Genomic DNA, 20,201 nt, shown 5'->3' with positions numbered 1-20,201 from the left:
AAGGCCTGCACATGGGATATCAGCATCAGTCAGAACCCCTATCTCCCTGCGCTTTTCACCCACATAGAGAACACGCAGCTCCAGTACTTACCTTCAGGCAAAATCTCTAAAGTCATTTTACAAACTCTGTAGGGAACATTCAGACTTGTCCTATGGCATTTGGTACCACAGAATAAAGCCTCCTCATTTTGGTATTTGGACAACTCATAGCCTGTCAGTTGCCACCTCCCCCAAGTTCACACAAAGCTTCCTGTCAGAATTTCCTCATGGAGGAGAGCCCTATTTAGAAAACAGCCCTGCTTTTACAAAAACAGAGAAACCAGCTACCAGTCTTATCCCTTACTAGAAATGGATAACGAAGGATCCTCAGGCAAATTAAAAGAAACTGCAGCATGAAAGAAAAAGAATAAAGTAAACAAATAAAACTACTGATCCCAGAGCAATCTGGGAATTTTGGAAACAAAAGAGAATTGCAGAAAAAAATGATAATATTCTCAGTAAAATTCAAGAAAACATAGTATGAATAAAACAAGAGCTAGATGCCACAAAACAGGAACAATCAGAGAAAAGAAAGACTCCTTAGAAATGGAAAATAAGTTGTTGAAATAAAAAAAAAATCAACGGCCTCAGGGCTGTGCTCGCGCGCGCGCTCTCCTGCCCGCCCGCCCTCTCAGCGCGCGCTCGGTCGCCCGACGACGCGGGAGCCACACGCTCCGGACTAGGCTTGCCGCCGAGCGCCGGCCCGCTGAGGCGGCGCCCTCGGTTCCCGGCCCGGAGACGGTCGGGACCGCCAAATCTGCGGCCCCAGGGCGGCGGCGGCGGCGGCGGTAAAGATGAAGAACGAAATTGCTGCTGTTGTCTTCTTTTTCACAAGGCTAGTTCGAAAACATGATGTCCTGAAAGCCTGTGAGAACAGCTGCATCTTGTACAGTGATCTAGGCTTACCAAAGGAATTCATTCTGTGGGTGGATCCGTGTGAGGTGTGCTGTCGGTATGGAGAAAAAAACAATGCATTCATTGTTGCCAGCTTTGAAAATGAGGATGAGAACAGGGATGAAATCTCCAAGAAAGTTACCAGGGCCCTTGATAAGGTTACCTCTGATTATCATTAAGGATCCTCTTCTTCAGATGAAGAAATAAGTAAGGAAGTAGAAGTGAAGCCCAGTTCGGTGACTGCAACCCCAAGCCCTGTGTACCAGATTTCAGAATTGATATTCCCTCCTCTTCCGGTGTGGCACCCTTTGCCCAGAAAAAAGCCAGGAACGTACCGAGGAAATGGTCATCAGAATCACTACCCTCCTCCTATTCCATTTGGTTATCCAAATCAGGGAAGAAAGAATAAACCATATCACCCAATTCCAGTAACATGGGTACCTCCTCCTGGAATGCATTGTGACCAGAATCACTGGATTAATCCTCACATGTTAGCACCTCACTAGCTGCTTTTGATTCTGTTGGTGTCAGTGTTGAGAGAAGGTAGAATAAGCCTGACCACATTAAAAGTTAAAAGTTCATACTCATAGTAGTAAAGTTAGATGGGCCAAACCGTCAAACTTATTTTTATAGAAAAGTTATTGATAATCTTTCTTAAAAAATATATATGCACTTTAGATATATTGATATAGTTTGAGAAACTTTATTAAAGTTAGTCAAGTGCCTGAGTTTTTAATATTGGACTTGAGTATTTATATATTGTGCATCAACTCTGTTGGATATGAGAACACTGTAGCAGCAGACGATCTGTTCTAGCACCTTTGAGCATTTACTTTATGGAGAGTAAGTTATTTATACACAAGGAAATCTATTTTATGTCATTGTTTAAAAGAATTGCGTGAAATCATGTAGTTGCAAATAAAAAGTAGTTTGAGGCAAAAAAAAAAAAAAAAATCAACAGAAGGACCGTGAAATAAAGTTGAGGGAATTTCCCAGAATGTAGGGCAAAAAAAAAAGAAAGAAAGAAAGAAAAACAAAAACAAGGTATGAGAGAAATTTTAAGAGATAGAGATCAGCCGTTTCAACATCTGAATAATAGTTCTAGATAGAGAGAACAGAAAAAAATGAAAAAAATGTTAAAAACATATTAGAAGTTAATTTTCCAAAGCTGAAGAAGGATTTCCAGAACAGATGCCCAGAACAGTGAACCCAGGAAATGGTTAATCCAACCCAAGGGATTACTGCAGCCTCCTCACTGGTCCTCTTGCTTCCCCCTTTGTCATCTTCACTTTCACCCTCCTCTCCACCACCAGTGTATATTCCAAATAGCCTGAGTGATCCTTATAAAACCAAAGTCAGATCCTCTCCCACTTCTGCTCAAAACTCTCCTGTGGATCCCACTGTGGCTTACAGGGCCTGGTAAGATTCAGCCCTATTACCTATCTGACCTCATCCTATTACTTCCCTCTCTGCCTTCCTCCGCCACTCTAGCAACAATGACCTTTATGCTCTCTGAAAATGTCAGACAGGAGAATTTGCAATGAAGTGGATGGAACTGGAGGGTATTATGTTGAGCGAAATAAGTCAATCAGAGAAAGATATGTATCATATGACCTCAATGATATGAGGAATTCTTAATCTCAGGAAACAAACTGAGGGTTGCTGGAGTGGTGGCGGGGGAAGGGATGGGGTGGCTGGGTGATAGACATTGGGGAGGGTATTTGCTATGGTGAGTGCTGTGAATTGTGCAAGACTGTTGAATCACAGATCTGTACCTCTGAAACAAATAATACATTATATATTAAAAAAGAAGAAGAAGAAGAAAATAGCAGGAAGGGAAAAATGAAGGGGGCGAAATTGGAGGGGGAGATGAACCATGAGAGACTATGGACTCTGAGAAACAAACTGAGGGTTTTAGAGGGGAGGGGGGAGGGGGGATGGGTTAGCCCAGTGATGGGTATTAAGGAGGGTACATACTGCATGGAGCACTGGGTGTTATACGCAAACAATGAATCATGGAACACTACATCAAAAACTAATGATGTAATGTATGGTGATTAACATAACATAATAATAAAAAAAAGATGAAAAAAAAATGTCAGGCAGGAGAAAAAAAATGGTAGGCACAGTCCTGCTCCAGGGCCTTTACACTGACTATTCTTTCATTTGAAATGTTCTTTCCCCAGGTGTCCACTTGGTTAGCTCTCTCATGTCATGCAAGTCTTTGTTCACATTTTACCTTTTCAGTGAGTCTTTCTCTGACTATTTAAAACTATAGTAATCTCCCACCCTCACTGGCATTCCCCATTTCTTTTACCATGATTTATTTTTCCCCATAGCACTTACCACATTTTAACTTGTTGTATATTTTACTTGTTTATCTGATTATTTTCTCTCTTGTTCTCACTAGAATATTTTCTCCATGGGAACAAGGATGTCTGTCTTCTCCACTGCTGTAACCTCAGCTTCTAGAACAGTGCATGGCACATAGTAGATATTCAATAAATATTGGTCGAATGAATGAATATGATAAAGGCAAATGACTCAAAGAAAAAGGAAAGGCTATTAGAAACTGTGTGTGTGTGTGTGTGTGTGTGTGTGTGTGTGTGTGTGTGTGTGTGTGTGGTGTGTAACTGTTTGAGAAAATCATGGTCCAAATATAAAGCAAAATAAAATATAACATTATTATAAGCAGCTGACAGACTATAAGAGAGACTCTCTTCGACCTTGATGGTAGAAACATTCTTCTTTGAGAGGACCAAAGATTTTGTCTTTGGACTTGTAGAGAAGTAAGTGCATTCCTGGCTTAGTACCCAGCTGGGTTTTGAAAAATATTTACATAGTCATGATAATGCAAATGCTATTTATTGGTTTTCAGGTTTTAGAGCCAACTTGGGGACAAAACGTGAAAGACCTGGTTGTGGCTGTAGAACAGAATGTAAATGTTAATAACCTGAACTATGTAAAGGAAAGATGAAACTGACAATGTGAGTCATTGAATGGGCAGGGGAGTGTAGTGACCCTAATATCTTTTTCCTAAAAAGTGGGCAGTTGAAATTATCTGTTAAAAATGGATGGAATAAGGAATGGAGGTTATATTTTTTCAAGTTATAAAATTAACCTAGAACAACAACAACAACAACAAAAGAATATCAGTGTTTAAAAATGCAGGGGAGTGGAGGAAAAGTAAGACTGTGTATGTACATAAACAAAATCCTCATTGCCATACAGGAGAGACAATAGGATATTGTCTAAATTTTATAAACCAAGAAACAGCTATATACATGTTATCTAGAGTTATAAAGGGAACTACCAGCAGAATAACAACAAAAACTTTTCAAGGTTGCTTGGAGGGAGTGAGAGGGAGATGGGGAGGGTTGAAGCAAGGGACTTTTGGTTTTGATCATATGCTCTTCTGTACTGTTTGATTTGTTGCCTTGTTCATGCATTACTTTAATAAAAATAAAATTCTAAAACCTTTATGTTGATCTCACAAAAACAAAATAATTATATATCCTATGATACTTTATGATAGTATCAAAGTGGGTATATGAAGATCCAGTTAAGTTCACCTCCACGGAAGATAATCATACTGTAACGCACCACACAAATGTTTACGAAGAGGGTTGGAAAAGATATTCTCACACTTAAAACTTTGGAAGTAGTACTGCACAGTGGTGAAGACTCTGGTATTTGGCATTGTACCGACTTAGGTTCAAGTCCTCTCTCTCCCATTCACTAGTTGTTAGTTCCTTTGCCATGGGCAAGTTACTTCCCTTACCACCAATTTTTTCCTCTGTAAAATGAGGCTAATGCTCATACAGTAGAAATGAAAGCCCCTCAAGAGCAAGGACTACCTCTATAGAGGTGCTTAATATATAGTTTGTGCTCAATGACTGTTGAATGGCCTGAACCCGCTTCACAGACTTGTGCTGAGAAAGGACTCAGTGTGCAAAGAGCAAGGGAGAAAGAGTCTTAGCCCAAAAGTGGGTAGCCAGTTTCTTCATCTATGGGAAATTTGCCTTTGGTTTAACAAAATGAAGTCACTTTGATTGTGGAAAGATAGCTTTCTGGGCTTAGAGTATTACAAGATAAATTAAATTTACCCTGCACATAAAAGGAAGAAAAAAAAAGAGAGTTTCCACCAGCAGCTCATGATAGGGGACATAGGAATCTGAAAATTGGAAATAGAAGAGTTGCTCCCTCTTGATGTTGAAGGACAGAAAGGGCCCAAAAGCAATGAGTGGAGCCCAGGAGAAGGGATGGTTAGTAGGCCTTTCCTAGTGATGCGAATGGCTGAAAAAAAGGTGAAGAACAGGAAAGTCTGATGTCCAGTTTTAAGCTGATTGCTATGCTATGCAGACTTAGATGACTAAAAACATGATCGGTATCTTTGGAAAGAAACTTTTGCCACCTATCTTATCTCTAAATCTTCTTATCTCTAAATTTTCCAAAATTTTGGAAAAATCAGAGGTACTTATTTTGTATAGTTTGGGGGAAAGGGAAATATGTTAGGAGAGGGTTGGTGGTTAAGGATATTCTGGGTTTCCAATTTAAGCCTCAGGGATCTAAAATCTTAGATGTTCCAGGATTAGGCAGTTTCACCCCCTGACATTCTGCACTAAGCAATCTTTAGCCTGCCTTTCCTTATCTCCTGAACAGAGCTGCCTGGTGATAACTCAGCTTTTCATCCTTGTTCTTAGTTGATATGTAGGATCTGTATGCTCTCAGGTATTTGCCTGCTGATATATGGATGCTGGAAACTTGTCTGGGACCCAGGGACCTAGGTTCTTCAGGTTTTATGGGTAGGTGCTAAAGATCAAAAGATTCCAAGAGTTCGCAAGGATAAGGTGGAAAGAAATCTCTCTGATCAAAGGGTTAAGATTGTGAATGAATTTGTCTTTTCTATTCTGATAAGGTTTCTTCCTCTCCTCTGATTCCCCAGGTCGTAAGATAAGGGTGGCTATGGTATTATGTTAGGAAGATGGTGGTATTGAGAGGGGACTGGGGAAGTTTGGCTTCAGAAATCTTTGGGAATGCCTCGCTGATGGACTTGAGATTTTGCTTGAGTCCATTGCTTGAATCCAGTATCTCCTAAGCTTCTGACTGTGTATTCCTTTAAAGTTACTCCAGGATCCCAAAGGCCACAACTGGGACTTAAAATGCTGTGGAATTTAATAATGGTGGACGTTGTGACAGAGGATATGTAACAGAGGGTGTTCCATGGGGAAGAAACTGTACAAACAAAGGCTCCTAAGCAAGAGAAGGCAGGGCTTATCTGGTAATAGTAAGTGTTTTGTTTGGTTGGAATATAGGCAGCGTTCAGAAAAACAGCAAGAAAAAGGCTGAAAAACTAGTTAGGGCTAGATTTTGGGAGAATCTTCAAATCAGGCTCAGGTGTTTCTTGAAAGAGTAGTCTATATTCATTGTCATGTATACCTCATCTACCATTCCCATCTCAACTCACTGCAATCATGAAGCTATTGCATGGCATAGACTCCCAAGTAACAATGGCTTAAATAAGACATACATGTTTTTATCTCACCCAAAAGAAATCTAGAGGGTAGGCAGTCCAAAGCCAGTATGGTGGCACTGTGAAATTGTTAAGAGATCCAGGTTCTTTTTAGTTTACTGCTCCACTATCTTGTCTTCATGGCCTTTATTCCAGGAGACTGGGTACAGCTAAAACTCAAGATGTTTTATTACTAAGGAAGAAGATAAGAATGGATATTGGAGTAAGCAATTAGGAATCTATGCCACAAAGGTGTGCACTGAAATTATCCCCTCCAAGGTCACCAGAGACCAGACCACCACCTGATTGTTATAATCCCTAGACATTTTTCCAGGATTTTTCTTGATCTCTTGATAGCACTCAACACCATTGACTCCTTCTTCCTTTTGAAATAATCTTTTCCCTTGGTTTTGTGACACCACTTTCTCCTGCTTTTCTCCCTATCTCTTTGGTCACTACCTACCCATCTCTCTCATGGGCTCCTTTTCCTCCACGTATGCCATAGTCACTGCTGGTCCCCAGGGCTCTTCCCTAGGCCCCATCTCTTCTAAGGCTGCACAGTCTTCTCAGGTGCTATTGCCCTTTCCATAGATTAAAGAACCATTTATATACTGATGACTTCTAGATCTGTAACTTCAGTCCAGAACTCTTTCCTAAGCTTCAGACATGTATATTTAACGGCCTGTGGAATATTTCTTCTTGGATGTCCCACAGGTATCTCAATATCAATGCCTAGTTGCCCTCTGTTCATATTCCATATCTCAGTGAAATGGGTTACCATTTACACATTTAATCTCTCAAATCAGACCCCCAACCATTGACACATTTGATCTCTCAAATCCAGATCCCCAAGAGCTCCCTTTGATACTTCCCTCCTCCTCATCCCTTTCCCCACACCCAATTATTTGTAGTCTTGTTGCTTTTTACTTCTTTAATACATCCTGAATTCAATCATTTCTCACTACCTCCATTGCTACCACTCTAGACCAGACCACAATTATTGTTTACCTAGATGACCACTCACCCTCTTTCTAGGTAGACATCTAATCTATACTCCTTATGGATTAGGCAGCTAGGATGTTCTCTCTAAAACACAAATCTGTATTGTATCAAAACTTAAAACCCTTCAAAAACCTCTCAGTGCTCTCAAGATCAAGACCAAAATTCTTATATTGGCATTCAAGGCTTGCTATGATTTGGAAGCAATGGGAATTTGGGTACGAGAACTGGAAGACAAGGAGGAGCTGTGTCTAGTGTGAAATAAAGCCCTGTGGATGGGGAAGAGAACCCAGGAGGCAAGAAAGTGGTAAACTGATATAAACTTGGAGGAAGCAACAATTCAGAGAAAGAGAGGAGTCAGGAGAACAGAGGCCCATCTTGAATGAGTGGTGTGTGTGTGTGTGTGTGTGTGTGTGTGTGTGTGTGACAGAGAGAGAGAGAGAGAGAGAGAGAGAGAGAGATAATTACTCCTAGAATATAGGGATTGATGTTTTATTAGCTTAGTAAAGGAAAAGGTGACCTCATAAAGCAGAAGACGTACGACCATTTGAATCACTTTTGAATGTAAGAAAGGTATTGAATTTTATTTCTGTAACTGACCACTGTGCTGAATTTTATTATGGTTTCTAATAACTTTTTAGTTGATGCTCTTGGGTTGTCCAAGTCTGCATTCATATACTCAGTAATTAATGATAACTTTGTTTACTTTCCATTATTTATACATCTTATTTTGTTCTCTTGAATAGACCCAATTACTTATGTGAATTTATTATGTGATAAAGGTGTTATTTCAAATCAGTGGGAAAAAAGGTGGATTAATTCGCACATGGTGTAGGGATAAGAGACTGATTTTGGAAAATAATTAAGCTGAATACTTTTATGAAACAGATTTTTGGAATAATCAAATATTTAAATGTAAATACTGAAGCCATAAAAGTGCTTGGAAAAAAAACCCAGAATGTTACAATATAGGAGTGCGGAAAGCATCACTAAGCATGAAGCAGAGAGAGAGAAACAATCTAAATGTCCATATTCATGTATCCTGGGCTGGTTAAATAAATTATGGGCCATCTCTACAAGAAAAAACTATGCAGCTGTTAAAAAAATGTGCACTATGGAAAGCTGTTTAGAATATATAATGGGGAAAAATAGGTCACAGAACAGTAGGTGCTGGATACTATTTGTGGGAAGAAAACCCAAATAATTAGTATATAAATAAAAAATATCTGAAGGGATGTATATCAAAATGTTAACAGTGGTTATTTCTGGGAAACGAGGTAAGGGTGGCCTTTCATTGGTGTGTTACATATTTTTGCATTTATTTGAATTTTCACAACACATTACCTTTGTAATAAGAAAAAATGAAGTTATAAAAATAAATACATTCAATGAATGAATCGCTTTGAGGGGGTGATTTTAGTTGGAAGGTCTGCAGACTGAGCCTGGTACAGTGGCATAAACACGGGCTTTGGCGTCAGACAGCCCTGAGCGGGGCCCCATTGCCCCACCCCCAAGGAAGGAGGGGGGTGGCAGGGGGCTGCGGAAAGGGGCTGGGCTGGGCTGGCTGCAGCTCTAGTCCAGGAGGCTGAGACTTCGAGAGGGACTTCGAGAGGGCAGACTCATCCCGGACTTGCTCGTGGACAAGGTGAGGGGCGTTGAGATTTGGGTTTCCTGGCAGCCAGTGATTTCAGTCCCCTCGAACCTGTAGCCAGGCAGGTGGGCAATCCTTACTGCACCACTGCAGCTGAGGGTGAGATGACCTGGAGTAGGATGTAGGCAACAAGGACTACTGAGGGTAGTAGGCGGTAAGGACTGGGGATCAGAGACTAGTGGGGGAGGAGGGGAACCGGGTTTGTTAGGTGGCGGACTGGGAGGGGGAGGGGAATACTGAGGGAAAGTGGAAATCCAGAGAAGAAAATAGAGAATGCAGAGAAGGGTTAAGGAGTGCTAGGGAAGGGGGTGCATAGGTGACACGGGAGGAGGATGTAAGGAATAAGGAATTCTGTGGGGTAAAATAGGAAATGCGAGGGGTAATAGGGAGCAGGGAGCAAGGCAGAGGGAATACGGGGGGGTGATAAGGAATGAGGAGCAGAGACGGGGGGAAGGGCAGACTGGCTGCGACGGAGGCCCCCTAGGGAGGCGGAAAGGGGCGGGACCACTTCCGGCCTGGAGCGGGGAGGGTAGTCTGGGAGTTTTGGAGGGGCTTGGAGAGTGGAAGCACTCTGGAATTTGAGGAGGTGAGCTGCGGGGCCCGGCTCTGGATCACAGCCCAGTAGGGATCGGCCCCACCCTCTGGGATCTGGAGAAAACCTGCTGTAGGGACCGGATCGTACCGGATCCATCCGGATGGGAAGGGAGGGGACTGGACCCGGTTTGGCTGGGCCCAAGATGGGAATCACTGGCTCTATTCTGATTTGAGGAGGGGGTGTATTAAGGAAGGGGCGGAACCAAGATGGGCTTTGCCCCTGGTTGGAGGGGGCGTGTTGTGAAAAAGGGCGGGACCGGGCTGTAGTGTGGTCTTGGGGTGGGTGTGAGTAGGGGAGGGGCCAGGACCACCCGACACTGCGACAATTTTAGAGGGAGGGTTGTAGGGGAGGGGGTGGGACCGAATGGTCCTGCGGACCTGGAGAAGGGCGTGTGTTGGGAAGGGGTGATGGACGGAGTCGGACCATTGCGCATGCGCACTGTGGATCTCTAGGAAGGGGCGTGTAGAGAAAAGCCAGCATGGAGACGGGGCAGCTGCCGAATGCGCATGTGCACGGTGGACATCAAAGAAAGAGCTTGTGCTGGGAAAGCGGGCGGGGCTGAGGTGGGCCCTGCAGCGAACCCGCATGCGCATTGTTGGCCTGCGGCTTGAGGGGGGGGGGTGCACTGGGAAAAGGGGCGGGGTCCTTAGAGCTGCCGCGCTGGCACATCTTCCTGGAGAAGGGGAGGGTGCGGCTGCAGAGAACTGAGTTCTAGACGCTTTGGATTACTGAATTTGAGAACGGAGTCATTGGGGGTGGGGGAGGGGTTTGGGATTGGGGCCCTAGGGAAAGTGAGGATCAGCTTGCAGGCAGAACAGAAGAGAGGACGTTCAGGAGGCTCCCCCTTTGACACAGGCCTTCTCTCCCTCAGGCTCAGCTCTTGCCAGGCGAACTTGAGACATGTCTGACACAAGCAAGAGAGGTACGGGTCCAACCCGCTTCCAGGTAAGGCCTCTTTCTGTCCTCTCCCTTGTTACTTTTCTTTTCCAGCCCCTGTTGTTGCCTCAGTTCCCTTGGCACCACCCCTCCCATCCTCGTCCTTCTTTACCCGCTTTCCTGCCTGGGTGCCCCCCCCCCACCAGTAGAGGGAGGGAGGAAAGAAGGAAGAAATGAAGGATGGAGGAAGGAGGGAGGGAGGGGCAGGCCTACCCTTCTTCTGCCATCACTTCCTGCTCAGAGGAAGGAGAGGCCTTGTTGGGGTTAGGTTGACAGAGCACACTGCAAGGAGGAGTTAGTATAGGTCAGAGGAGTGAGGCCCTGGAATTTTGGAGCCATTTGCCTAGTTGGGGGTGGGGAGGTCTGTGAGCTTTCCTGCTTCCTCTTGCAGGCTGAAGCTTCAGAGAAGGCCAGTGGCTTGAAGATACAGACCCTATTGACAGTGACCCAGAACTTGGAGGTCTCAGAGATACCAAAGACCTCAAAGGCACCAGAGGTCTCAGAAACCATGAAGGTGTCAAATGCTGCAGGAGTCTCAAAGGCCACAGAGGTCTCAAAGGACCCAGAGGCTCAGGAGGCAGCTGCCACTCAGGCCTCACCTACCACTAAGCTGACTGATACCCAGGTTCTGGCAGTTGAAAAGAAGAGTCCAGCAGCTGACACCAAGATGCAGAGGGCTGACCCTCAGCCTGTGACAATGCCTGCCACTGAGACCCAAAAGGTCAGCTGTGTGGCTGATACGAAGGTCAATACAAAGGTCTTGAAGACTGAGGCTCCTGCCTCTCAGGCTTTGGCAGATGAACCTAAGCCTGAGGGTGCAGCTGCTCAGGCTCAGAATCAGGATACTCGGCCCAAGGTCAAGGCCAAGAAAGCCAGAAAGGTAAGACCTCTGTAATCACCAGTCTTCCCATTCCACTTCTCAGTTGATTCATTTGTTCTGCAAACATTTAGAAAGTTCCCTGTGCTCATCAAGGCTTTGGGGGACAATAGGTGGAATGTGATATAATTTCTCTCTGCAGAGAGTTCACAGACTCGTGGCAAATTGAGATCATACACTTAGCTGCAATGTGAATATAAAGCAGTTTGTATTTACATAGTAGCTACCATGTGTTAGACCTTGAGCTAGGCACATTCATACAGGTTATTTCATTAAATCCTGAAAGTAATCCAGTTTTATAGAGAAGGAAGCTGAGTTCCAGAGAGGTGGGGTGACTTATGCAGGGTGATACAAGCAGAGCCAGTAGTGGACATAGGAAGAGGAGAATCCTTAGGCCCCACCCTTAGGTTGCTTCTGGCCTGATTCAGAGATGAAACTCCTTTGTGGGAGTCCGTGAGAAACAAACCCAAGACTCAGCACTGCCAATGTCTAGTCAGGCTGTTACTCTAGCGGTGGGATTCGATGGGCCTTCCAGAAGAGATAGGATGAGGGAAAAGGACCACCTACTTCATCTGACAATATTGTGCTTCCTTCCTCTCTGTTGATGCAGGTGAAGCATCTGAATGGCGAAGATGATGGCAACAGTGATCAGAGTCAGGCTTCTGGAACCACAGCTGGCCGAAGGGTCTCAAAGGCCCTAATGGCCTCAATGGCCCGCAGGGCTTCAAGGGGCCCTATAGCCTTTTGGGCCCGCAGGGCATCAAGGACTCGGTTGGCTGCTTGGGCCCGGAGAGCTTTGCTCTCCCTGAGGTCACCTAAGGCCCGTAGGGGCAAGGCTCGCCGTCGAGCTGCCAAGCTTCAGTCATCCCAAGAGCCTGAAGCACCACCACCTCGAGATGTGGCCCTTTTGCAGGGGAGGGTAAGAACCCTGTCCTTTCCACTCTGCCTTATCTACTGCCTTGCCTATCTTTTCTGCCTTCTCAAATCTTCTGCAAACATATTTTGATCTTTCTACCTTGTTTTCCCTTTCCCAGGCAAATGATTTGGTGAAGTACCTCTTGGTTAAAGACCAGACGAAGATTCCTATCAAACGCTCAGGTAGAGTCCTGCTAACACTCCATCCCCTAAGCTGTGCCCTCCATTGCCCTCTTTCCCATGTGCTGAGGACATTCCTTGCCCTTACGCTCCTACCTTTGTACTCCCAGAGTTCTAATTTCGCAGTGCTAGCATCTCTATTCATTACTTCAGAACCTGTTTGTGCCACCTACAGCAGGGTTGGCAGAGGGTCTTTAGCTTGGATTTGGGGCCACCTGGCTTCACTTCAGCTCAGGTGCTCGCAACACTCTCCCCTTGCAGACATGCTGAAGGACATCATCAAAGAATACACTGATGTGTACCCTGAAATCATTGAACGAGCAGGCTATTCCTTGGAGAAGGTGAAGGGGCAGCCATGGGGGATGGATGCAGTGGGGAAGCTTTGACTTGAACAAGTATACATGTCTTTTCTGGGGTGGGACCACAGAGACTCACTATTCAGTCCTATCACTGAATGGATAGATAGGAAAGGGCCTTCCCATATCCAGAGTGCCTAAGGAGGGGCATAGACTAGCCCAGGGTCACACAGCAAATCTCATAAAAGCACAGCTATGACCCAAGCCACCCAGCTTAGTCCTGGCTTCTCTCTGCAGTTGGAGATGTCCTGTAATGTATTTTACATGCTCACATCTTCCTTCTATTCCCTATTCTCTGTCTCCCTAGATTTCTACTAATCACAGAAATGATACTGAAGAAAACAGTAGAGTTCTTACCTGTTGGCTGTGTGCCAACCACTTAGGTTTATGTACATTATCTCACTGGCCCCTCCCCTCACACAATGCACACACACATCCTCACCCACACCCACGTACCCCCACACACATAGGTACATGGGAGCTGTGGGATGCTCAGGAAGCTGAATTTGTGATCTTACAAGCTGTTTTCCCCATCCATAGGTATTTGGGATTCAGTTGAAGGAAATTGATAAGAATGACCACTTGTACATTCTTCTCAGCACCTTAGAGCCCACTGATGCAGGCATACTGGGAACGTAAGCTGGGAAAGGGCTGGGGTGGGAGGAAGGCTCTGCTTCTGTCTCTGGCACTACCCCATCCCTGTCGTCTCTCCCCCCATCTCCTTGGAGAGACAGGAAGACAGGACCTAAAAAGTCCCCGTTCCAGTTCCTGCACATAGTTGGAGTCCTGCACATGGTAATGGTGCTTGATTATGATTGACTGAAGGGTGTAGAAGCCTAGAGCAGTGCATTCCTCCTGTCAGATTTTCTGTTTCTCCAGAAGCTTCCCAGGAAAGCAGCCCTGTCATTGCTTGTCTCTTCCTACTGGCTTTGGTAGAGTGGTTCTCAAGGGAGGGCTTCCTGGTGTGGGTGAATCATGATGCTTGAAGGACAGGAGCACCACTGGGGCTGTGCCTAGAGTTCTTTTGGGGCAGAGGGGTCTGGGAGAGAAGGTCCCTGGGTTGTCCCAGGTTGATAGGCATTCTTCCATCCTCTTGGCTACCTGGGGTGGGGTAAGATTGGGTTTTCCCCTTCTACTCAATAGGAGACTGAGACTCAAGAGTCCAAGAGCTCAGGGTCACATAGAGCTTGAAGCATAGACTGGGCAGAATTCTGTCATGTCTGAGGAATCTGGGAGAGGATAGCCTAGTGAGCTGGCTGGTGTGTTTTTTGCAGATGGCCGCTGGACATAAACCTCTCTACCTTGTTATTCCCCTAGGACCAAGGATTCACCAAAGCTAGGTCTCCTCATGGTGCTTCTTAGCATCATCTTTATGAATGGAAATCGGTCCAGTGAGGGTGAGTGGCTGGGCATGCAGCTGAATGGGTGGCCACAGTTGGAATTCCACATGCTCATTTTCTGTCCCTGTCTCCTCTTGCCTCCCCTTGCAGCTGTCATCTGGGAGGTGCTGCGCAAGCTGGGGCTGCGCCCTGGGTATGATTGGGCTCTCTCAGTGCTTGCTGTCCATGTTGTCGTTTGGAAAGAGAGGATGGTTCCAGGATTGCATCAGTCTGGTGGTCTGGTGGAATGGGTGGGGGTGCTGGTAAAGGGTCCAGGGTTCTGACCTGGGTGGATGGGGAAATGGTCCCAAACTCTGCTTCCTGTCTCACTATCTCTTGGGCTTCTGTGGAGTTTTCCTCTTGTGCTAGTAACCTCTTTTCCATGTTGAAAATGCCTCTGCATACATCTGGGAAGTGCCATATCTGATTGATTGATTAATTGATTTATTGATGGATTTTTCTTTCTCTGCTATCAGGATACATCACTCACTTTTTGGGGACGTGAAGAAGCTTATTACTGATGAGTTTGTGAAGCAGAAGTAAGTGTGTGTCTGATGATGGTGTGTTCCATGTGTTTTGCTTGTTTCAGAGCTGTGTAATTAACCTATGGTGCGTGTGTGTGTGTGTGCAGGTGGTAGGTAGCTTATTCCTGAGGTAGTGAGAGGGAACAGGAGGACACATTTCCTGACCTACATGTACTTTCACATATGTTTGCAGGACAGTTCTTCAAGGTAGGGATTGTCATCACCAGCGTTGTACATGTGAGTAAACTGAGGTTCAGAGAAGTGAAGTAATTTGCTCAAGTAAATTGCTACACAGGTAGCAAATGGGAGAGTCATATTTAGATCCTGGCCCCAATGCCTAGGTTCTTTTTACTGTGCTAACCAGGGCTTTATAGAAATTAATCTCCATAAAGAGACACTATAGAATGATAGCTTTAGACAGCCAGGTACTGTGCTGGGGACTTGACTTGTGTATCTCACTTCATTTTTGTAACTGCCCCGCAGAATAGGTGCTGCCATTCCATCCCCATTTTCAGTTGAGGGACCTGGGTCTCAGAGAGTGGAAGTCTGACTGTGGCCCTGGCTGGTAAGGGGACGATTTGGTCATGGAGCCCTTCTGACTTTCTGGCCAGGGCCCACCATACCCTTTATCCTTAGAGAGCACATGTGTGCATGCGTGTGCGTGCAATTGGAAATATGCACGAAGTATGCTATTCTTGGTGGACTGTTTCTTCCCTTTACAGTCATTTTCTATGGTAGATTGTCCCAGGGCTCACCAGGTTGTGGACATGCCCCAGTTTGGGGTGTGCTCAGAGCAGGGGGCCTATGCAAATGGCTTCTCTGTTTATAAGACACCCAACAAGAATCTGGGTTCATTGTGACCAGTGAAACTTGTGGCCTTCTTACAAACATATAGGCTACACGTGTCCCACCCTGCACCTCCATGTGGCTTCCCTAGACAGGACCAATGGGACAGGGCTCAATACTGGAAGAAAAGTTATTGTACTTAGTGGGGGAGGTTGCCACTTAGAACCTGTCCAGTCTATACATGGGTAGGCTGTGGTTGTCTTGGACATAAAGGCTTTTCACTTCTCTTTTCAAGGTACTTGGACTATGCCAGAGTCCCTAATAGCAACCCCCCTGAGTATGAGTTCTTCTGGGGCCTGCGCTCCTACTATGAGACCAGCAAGATGAAAGTCCTCAAGTTTGCCTGCAAGGTAATTGTATAGCTGCCCAACCTTGGCATATCAAGAGTATAGCGTGCTGCTGACTAGGGTAGGCTGTGTGTGGAGCAGCCTGCAGGTCATATGTGAACATTCTGAAGCCTCTGTTACTGTGCCAAACATTTATCTGAATCATTTAATTTGTACAGCTAACATGTCATTACCCTATACCGGATTAGAAATATCAGGCTCAGAGAGGTTGTTAGGTGACATGTCCAATTTCCCAGAGCTAATAAATGTCAGAGCACGGATGGAATGTTAAGTACATAAGTACTAGTAGTATTTGTTATATCGTCATTATTGTGTAGAGCCTGCAGCGTGGTACCTAGCATACAGTTAGGTGCTCAGTTCTTGGATTCTGATTCTTCTGATGGTGATTATTTCTGTTTCAGGTACAAAAGAAGGATCCCAAGGAATGGGCAGCTCAGTACCGAGAGGCAATGGAAGCAGATATGAAGGCTGCTGCTGAGGCAGCAGCTGAAGCCAAGGCTAGAGCTGAGATTAGAGCTCGAATGGGCATTGGGCTTGGCTCTGAAAATGCTGCTGGGCCCTGCAACTGGGACGAAGCTGATATTGGACCCTGGGCTAAAGCCCGGATCCAGGCTGGAGCTGAAGCTAAAGCCAAAGCCCAAGAGAGTGGTGGTACTAGCTCTGGTGCAAGTGCCAGTGCGAGTGCCAGTGGCAGCTTCGGTGCCAGTGCCAGCCTGACCGCCACTCTCACGTTTGGGCTCTTTGCGGGCCTCAGTGGAGCTGGTGCCAGCGCCAGTGGCAGCTCGGGCGCCTGTGGTTTCTCCTATAAGTGAGATTTCAGGTATCTACTTAGACTGGGTTGGGACAGCTGGGGCTTACAGGGTTGGGATGAGGAGCTGGCTGGTTATAGGAAGGCCAAGGTTGCAGGACCGTATGGAGCATGTGGGAAAACCCCACTCTTGGCATTTTATTCCTTCCTTTTTGGTGGCTATCAGTTGACTTTCTGCATTTCTTTTACTTGTGTTTTCAGATATTCCTAATCCCAGCAGTCTTTCTCTTCGAGCCAGGGTGCCTCCTCAGAAACCTACTCAACATAGCACTCTAGGCAGCCACTATCAATCAATTGAAGTTGATATTCTACATTAAATCTATCTGCCATTTCTGAGTTTATTGCTTTTTTTTTGGTGGACTGTCATATTTTGGTATCACATTTAAAAATAAATCTATGTTTACTTGGATTCAGGGGAGAAAGATTAGCATCTCTCTGGGATAGCTTGGTCTGCATCTCTAGTCTGCAGTGTAGGCAGGGTTGCAGTGGGGTGGGGAGTCATGAAGATTCTAAGCACAGAGGACACACTTTGAAGAAGAGCCGTGAGGTGGGCAAGTCAAGCAGAAAGCAGAGGTAGAGGAGATTGGATATCAAATACAGGCTCTCATTTTGAGAAATTTGGATGAGAAAGGGAGGAGTGGGAGAGAGAGGTAGCTAAAGGGAGATAGAACAAGTGAGGATTTTCTTGGGAAAGGAGAGAGAGGCTTGAGCAGGCAGGAGCCAATAAAGAGGGAGATGTTAAAGACTGACCCATGTAGCCCTGAGGAGGTGGGAGGTTAAGGCCTGGGAGAAGGGACTGTCCAGAAAGGATTTGGAAAGGGGACTATGGAAAGATGTCAGGCAGAGGGGAGGCTCCAGTAGAGGATGGAGCCCATGATTTTTGGGAGACCTTTTCCCCATGGCAAGGCGCTCAGCAATTTTGGAATCAAGAAGATGAGTTAATTTATCCCAAGGTTTTGGTTCTGGAATAAGGACATAAGGTCAAGAGCAGTGAGTATGTGGGTCTGTGTCTTCATTACTGTGTGCATAATGTCTGACATAGTAGATACACAGAATGGTAGAAGAGATGGATCATGGGACCCAGGCAGGCTTGAGGGGGCAGATGAGGAAATTGATGAACTGGGAGACTGTAGGAGTTTATGGGCAGGAGTTTCATTGAAGTCTATGAACAGGGCAGAATGTTAAGTGCCCGCTCTGTGTCTGGCAGTGTTCTAGGTATCTGGGAAGGGTTGTTGAGAGAACTAGAAAGATGATCTGGGGGACTAGTCATATGGTCAGACAGTGGGATGATTGTATTTAAGAAGACAGAGCAAAGAGAACGCTGAGTGATATAAGGTCCAAGGATTGGGTACTTAAAGGGGAGAGAAGGTGGCATTTTCTGGAAATGAGGAGTCAGTAGCCTGGGGTGCCAGGGTGTTGGTTGGGTTATCCCTGTGGACAGTGAAATCACCAGGGATGGTGTCAGGAGTTGGGGTAGAGCGGAACGTTAGGAATGAGTTGCCAAAGTACACTTGTGTGATTGAAGGTGTTCTCTCGGCTACACTGCCATTAAGACATAGGGCCTTCAGTCAATCAGAGATTTATCTTCACCCTATCTTGGGGAGTATTTCCCTCGACCTTTCTCTCCAGGAAGCCCCCATCATCGAATTCCCCAATACCAGACCCCTAATCACTAGGACAGAATCTTATGGAGGACCTAGTAATGGCTGCCTCTTTCCTCCTGTAGACTAAGCAATAGAAGAACAATCTAAAAGAACAAAAAAAAAACCCACTCCCATTTAGAACAAGGCAGCTCCTTGCCTATGGCCATGAATGGAGACTTGCTTTTGCTGTTGAGGTGTTCTCCACTGGAAGCAGATGTTCTTCCATTGATTTCATAGACTATGGTTTCTTCAGGCTGGGTAGTACCTGGAAGGGTAGACAAGGTCAAGGACAGCTTAGGCTTAGGAAGGACTTTTTAGTGGATGGATACTGTGTCCAGGGTCCCCCTCAGGTTCTCAGGTAATGTCCATCTGAAAGTGGAATGGGGAGGTGATGGGGCCTGGCAAGGAACTTGGGGATTATAATTCTAATAATTGAGTTAAAAGTGCTTGATAGAAATAATGGTGTATCATAGTCATGGGGAGAACTCTGCCCTTTCCACTTCCCTCTGCAGACCACTGGGCTCGCAGGGCTATCCACCTCTTCTCCCTTCATGCAAGGCCTGGAATTTGAGAGGATGGGTTGGCTCATTCCTTCCCAAATGTAAGGACTGAAGGCATGTTGGGTAGGGGGGAAGAGATGAAGTCTGGTTCCAGGCAAGTGGGGAGTGGCCAGAGCTGGGAAGAGGAAATGGGGATAGACTCCAGTTCATGTTTTTGCCAGTTGTCAGTTTGGAGGCCATTACTGCAATGAATGAATTCCCACAATTTTCATTCTTTGTTTCAGTACATATTAAATTCCAAATAATTCTAGATTATATTGTATGTCTTCCCCTTGGCTAGGAGATGGAAGAGCTCCTAGAGCAGTTTCTCCACCTATTCATTATCACTCCTGAAGAAGCCTTTTTAGATATTTTTGTCCTAATTGCTATTGCTCCCTCCCATGAAATTTCGATACCACAGTTATACTGTATATGTATTTAATAACTATATATGTGCTTAATACATAAAATATTTTTATTAAATACAGGGTTAGTGATGACTAAAATGTTTGTTAAAAGTTTAAAAATCATAAAAGCTATTAACATTTAACTTTATAACTATTTGCTGAATAACTTTTTTAAACTTTTTTTTTAAAGATTTTATTTATTTATTTGACAAAGAGAGACACAGAGAGGGAACACAAGCAGGGGGAGTGGGAGAGAGAGAAGCAGGCTTCCCGCTGAGCAGGGAGCCTGATGCGGGGCTTGATCCCAGGACCCTGGGACCATGACCTGAGCCGAAGGCAGACGCTTAACCGACTGAGCCACCAAGGCACCCCTTTTTAAACATTTTTTTAAAGATTTTGTCAGAATGAGAGAGAGAGCACAAGCAGGAGGAGCGGCAGGCAGAGGGAGAAGCAGGCTCCCCACTGAGCAGGGACCCCCCCAATGCGGGGCTCAATCCCAGGACCCTGAGATCTTGACCTGAGCCAAAGGCAGACACTTAACTGACTGAGCCGCCCAGTCATCCCTATTTGCTGAAAACTTTAAATGCAATTTATTTATAGTATAATGTAACTTACATTGTAATGTATCAAATTACATATGAAAATTAGCCATTTATTTTAACTAGGCTCCACACCCAGTGTGAGGTTTGAATTCATGACCCTGAGATCAAGAGTCACATGTTCTTCCAACTGAGCCAGCCAGGTGCCCCTGAAA

The 20,201-nt window shown here is 45.3% G+C and overlaps 1 protein-coding gene, 1 non-coding gene and 1 pseudogene across 3 annotated transcripts; all 3 read left to right on the top strand.

The window, feature by feature from the left end:
* Positions 1–833: 833 nt before the first annotated feature.
* On the top strand, positions 834–1,439 carry LOC113931405 (annotated as a pseudogene).
* A 7,516-nt stretch (positions 1,440–8,955) lies between these two features.
* LOC113931282 (melanoma-associated antigen D2) lies at positions 8,956–17,187 on the top strand. Of its 2 annotated transcripts, none has more exons than XM_027609106.1 (13): positions 8,956–9,089; positions 10,562–10,635; positions 11,018–11,506; positions 12,114–12,422; positions 12,538–12,601; positions 12,860–12,939; positions 13,495–13,589; positions 14,272–14,351; positions 14,445–14,487; positions 14,810–14,872; positions 15,939–16,053; positions 16,452–16,870; positions 17,060–17,187. In XM_027609106.1, the coding sequence occupies exons 2-12, from the start codon at positions 10,591–10,593 to the stop codon at positions 16,860–16,862; spliced, it is 1,794 nt and encodes a 597-aa protein (XP_027464907.1). In that variant the 5' UTR covers positions 8,956–9,089; positions 10,562–10,590; the 3' UTR covers positions 16,863–16,870; positions 17,060–17,187. The 2 variants fall into 2 exon arrangements, with proteins under 2 accessions (XP_027464907.1, XP_027464906.1); XM_027609105.1 differs by lacking the exon at positions 8,956–9,089 and adding an exon at positions 9,595–9,681.
* Positions 15,637–15,761, top strand: LOC113931683. The gene has a single exon (XR_003522835.1). It is a non-coding gene; the product is annotated as a small nucleolar RNA SNORA11 (small nucleolar RNA).
* Positions 17,188–20,201: the final 3,014 nt, after the last annotated feature.

The sequence above is a fragment of the Zalophus californianus genome, chromosome X (assembly GCF_009762305.2).
Source record: "Zalophus californianus isolate mZalCal1 chromosome X, mZalCal1.pri.v2, whole genome shotgun sequence".
Lineage (NCBI taxonomy): Eukaryota > Metazoa > Chordata > Mammalia > Carnivora > Otariidae > Zalophus > Zalophus californianus.
This window is presented reverse-complemented; position numbering and strand designations above follow the sequence as displayed.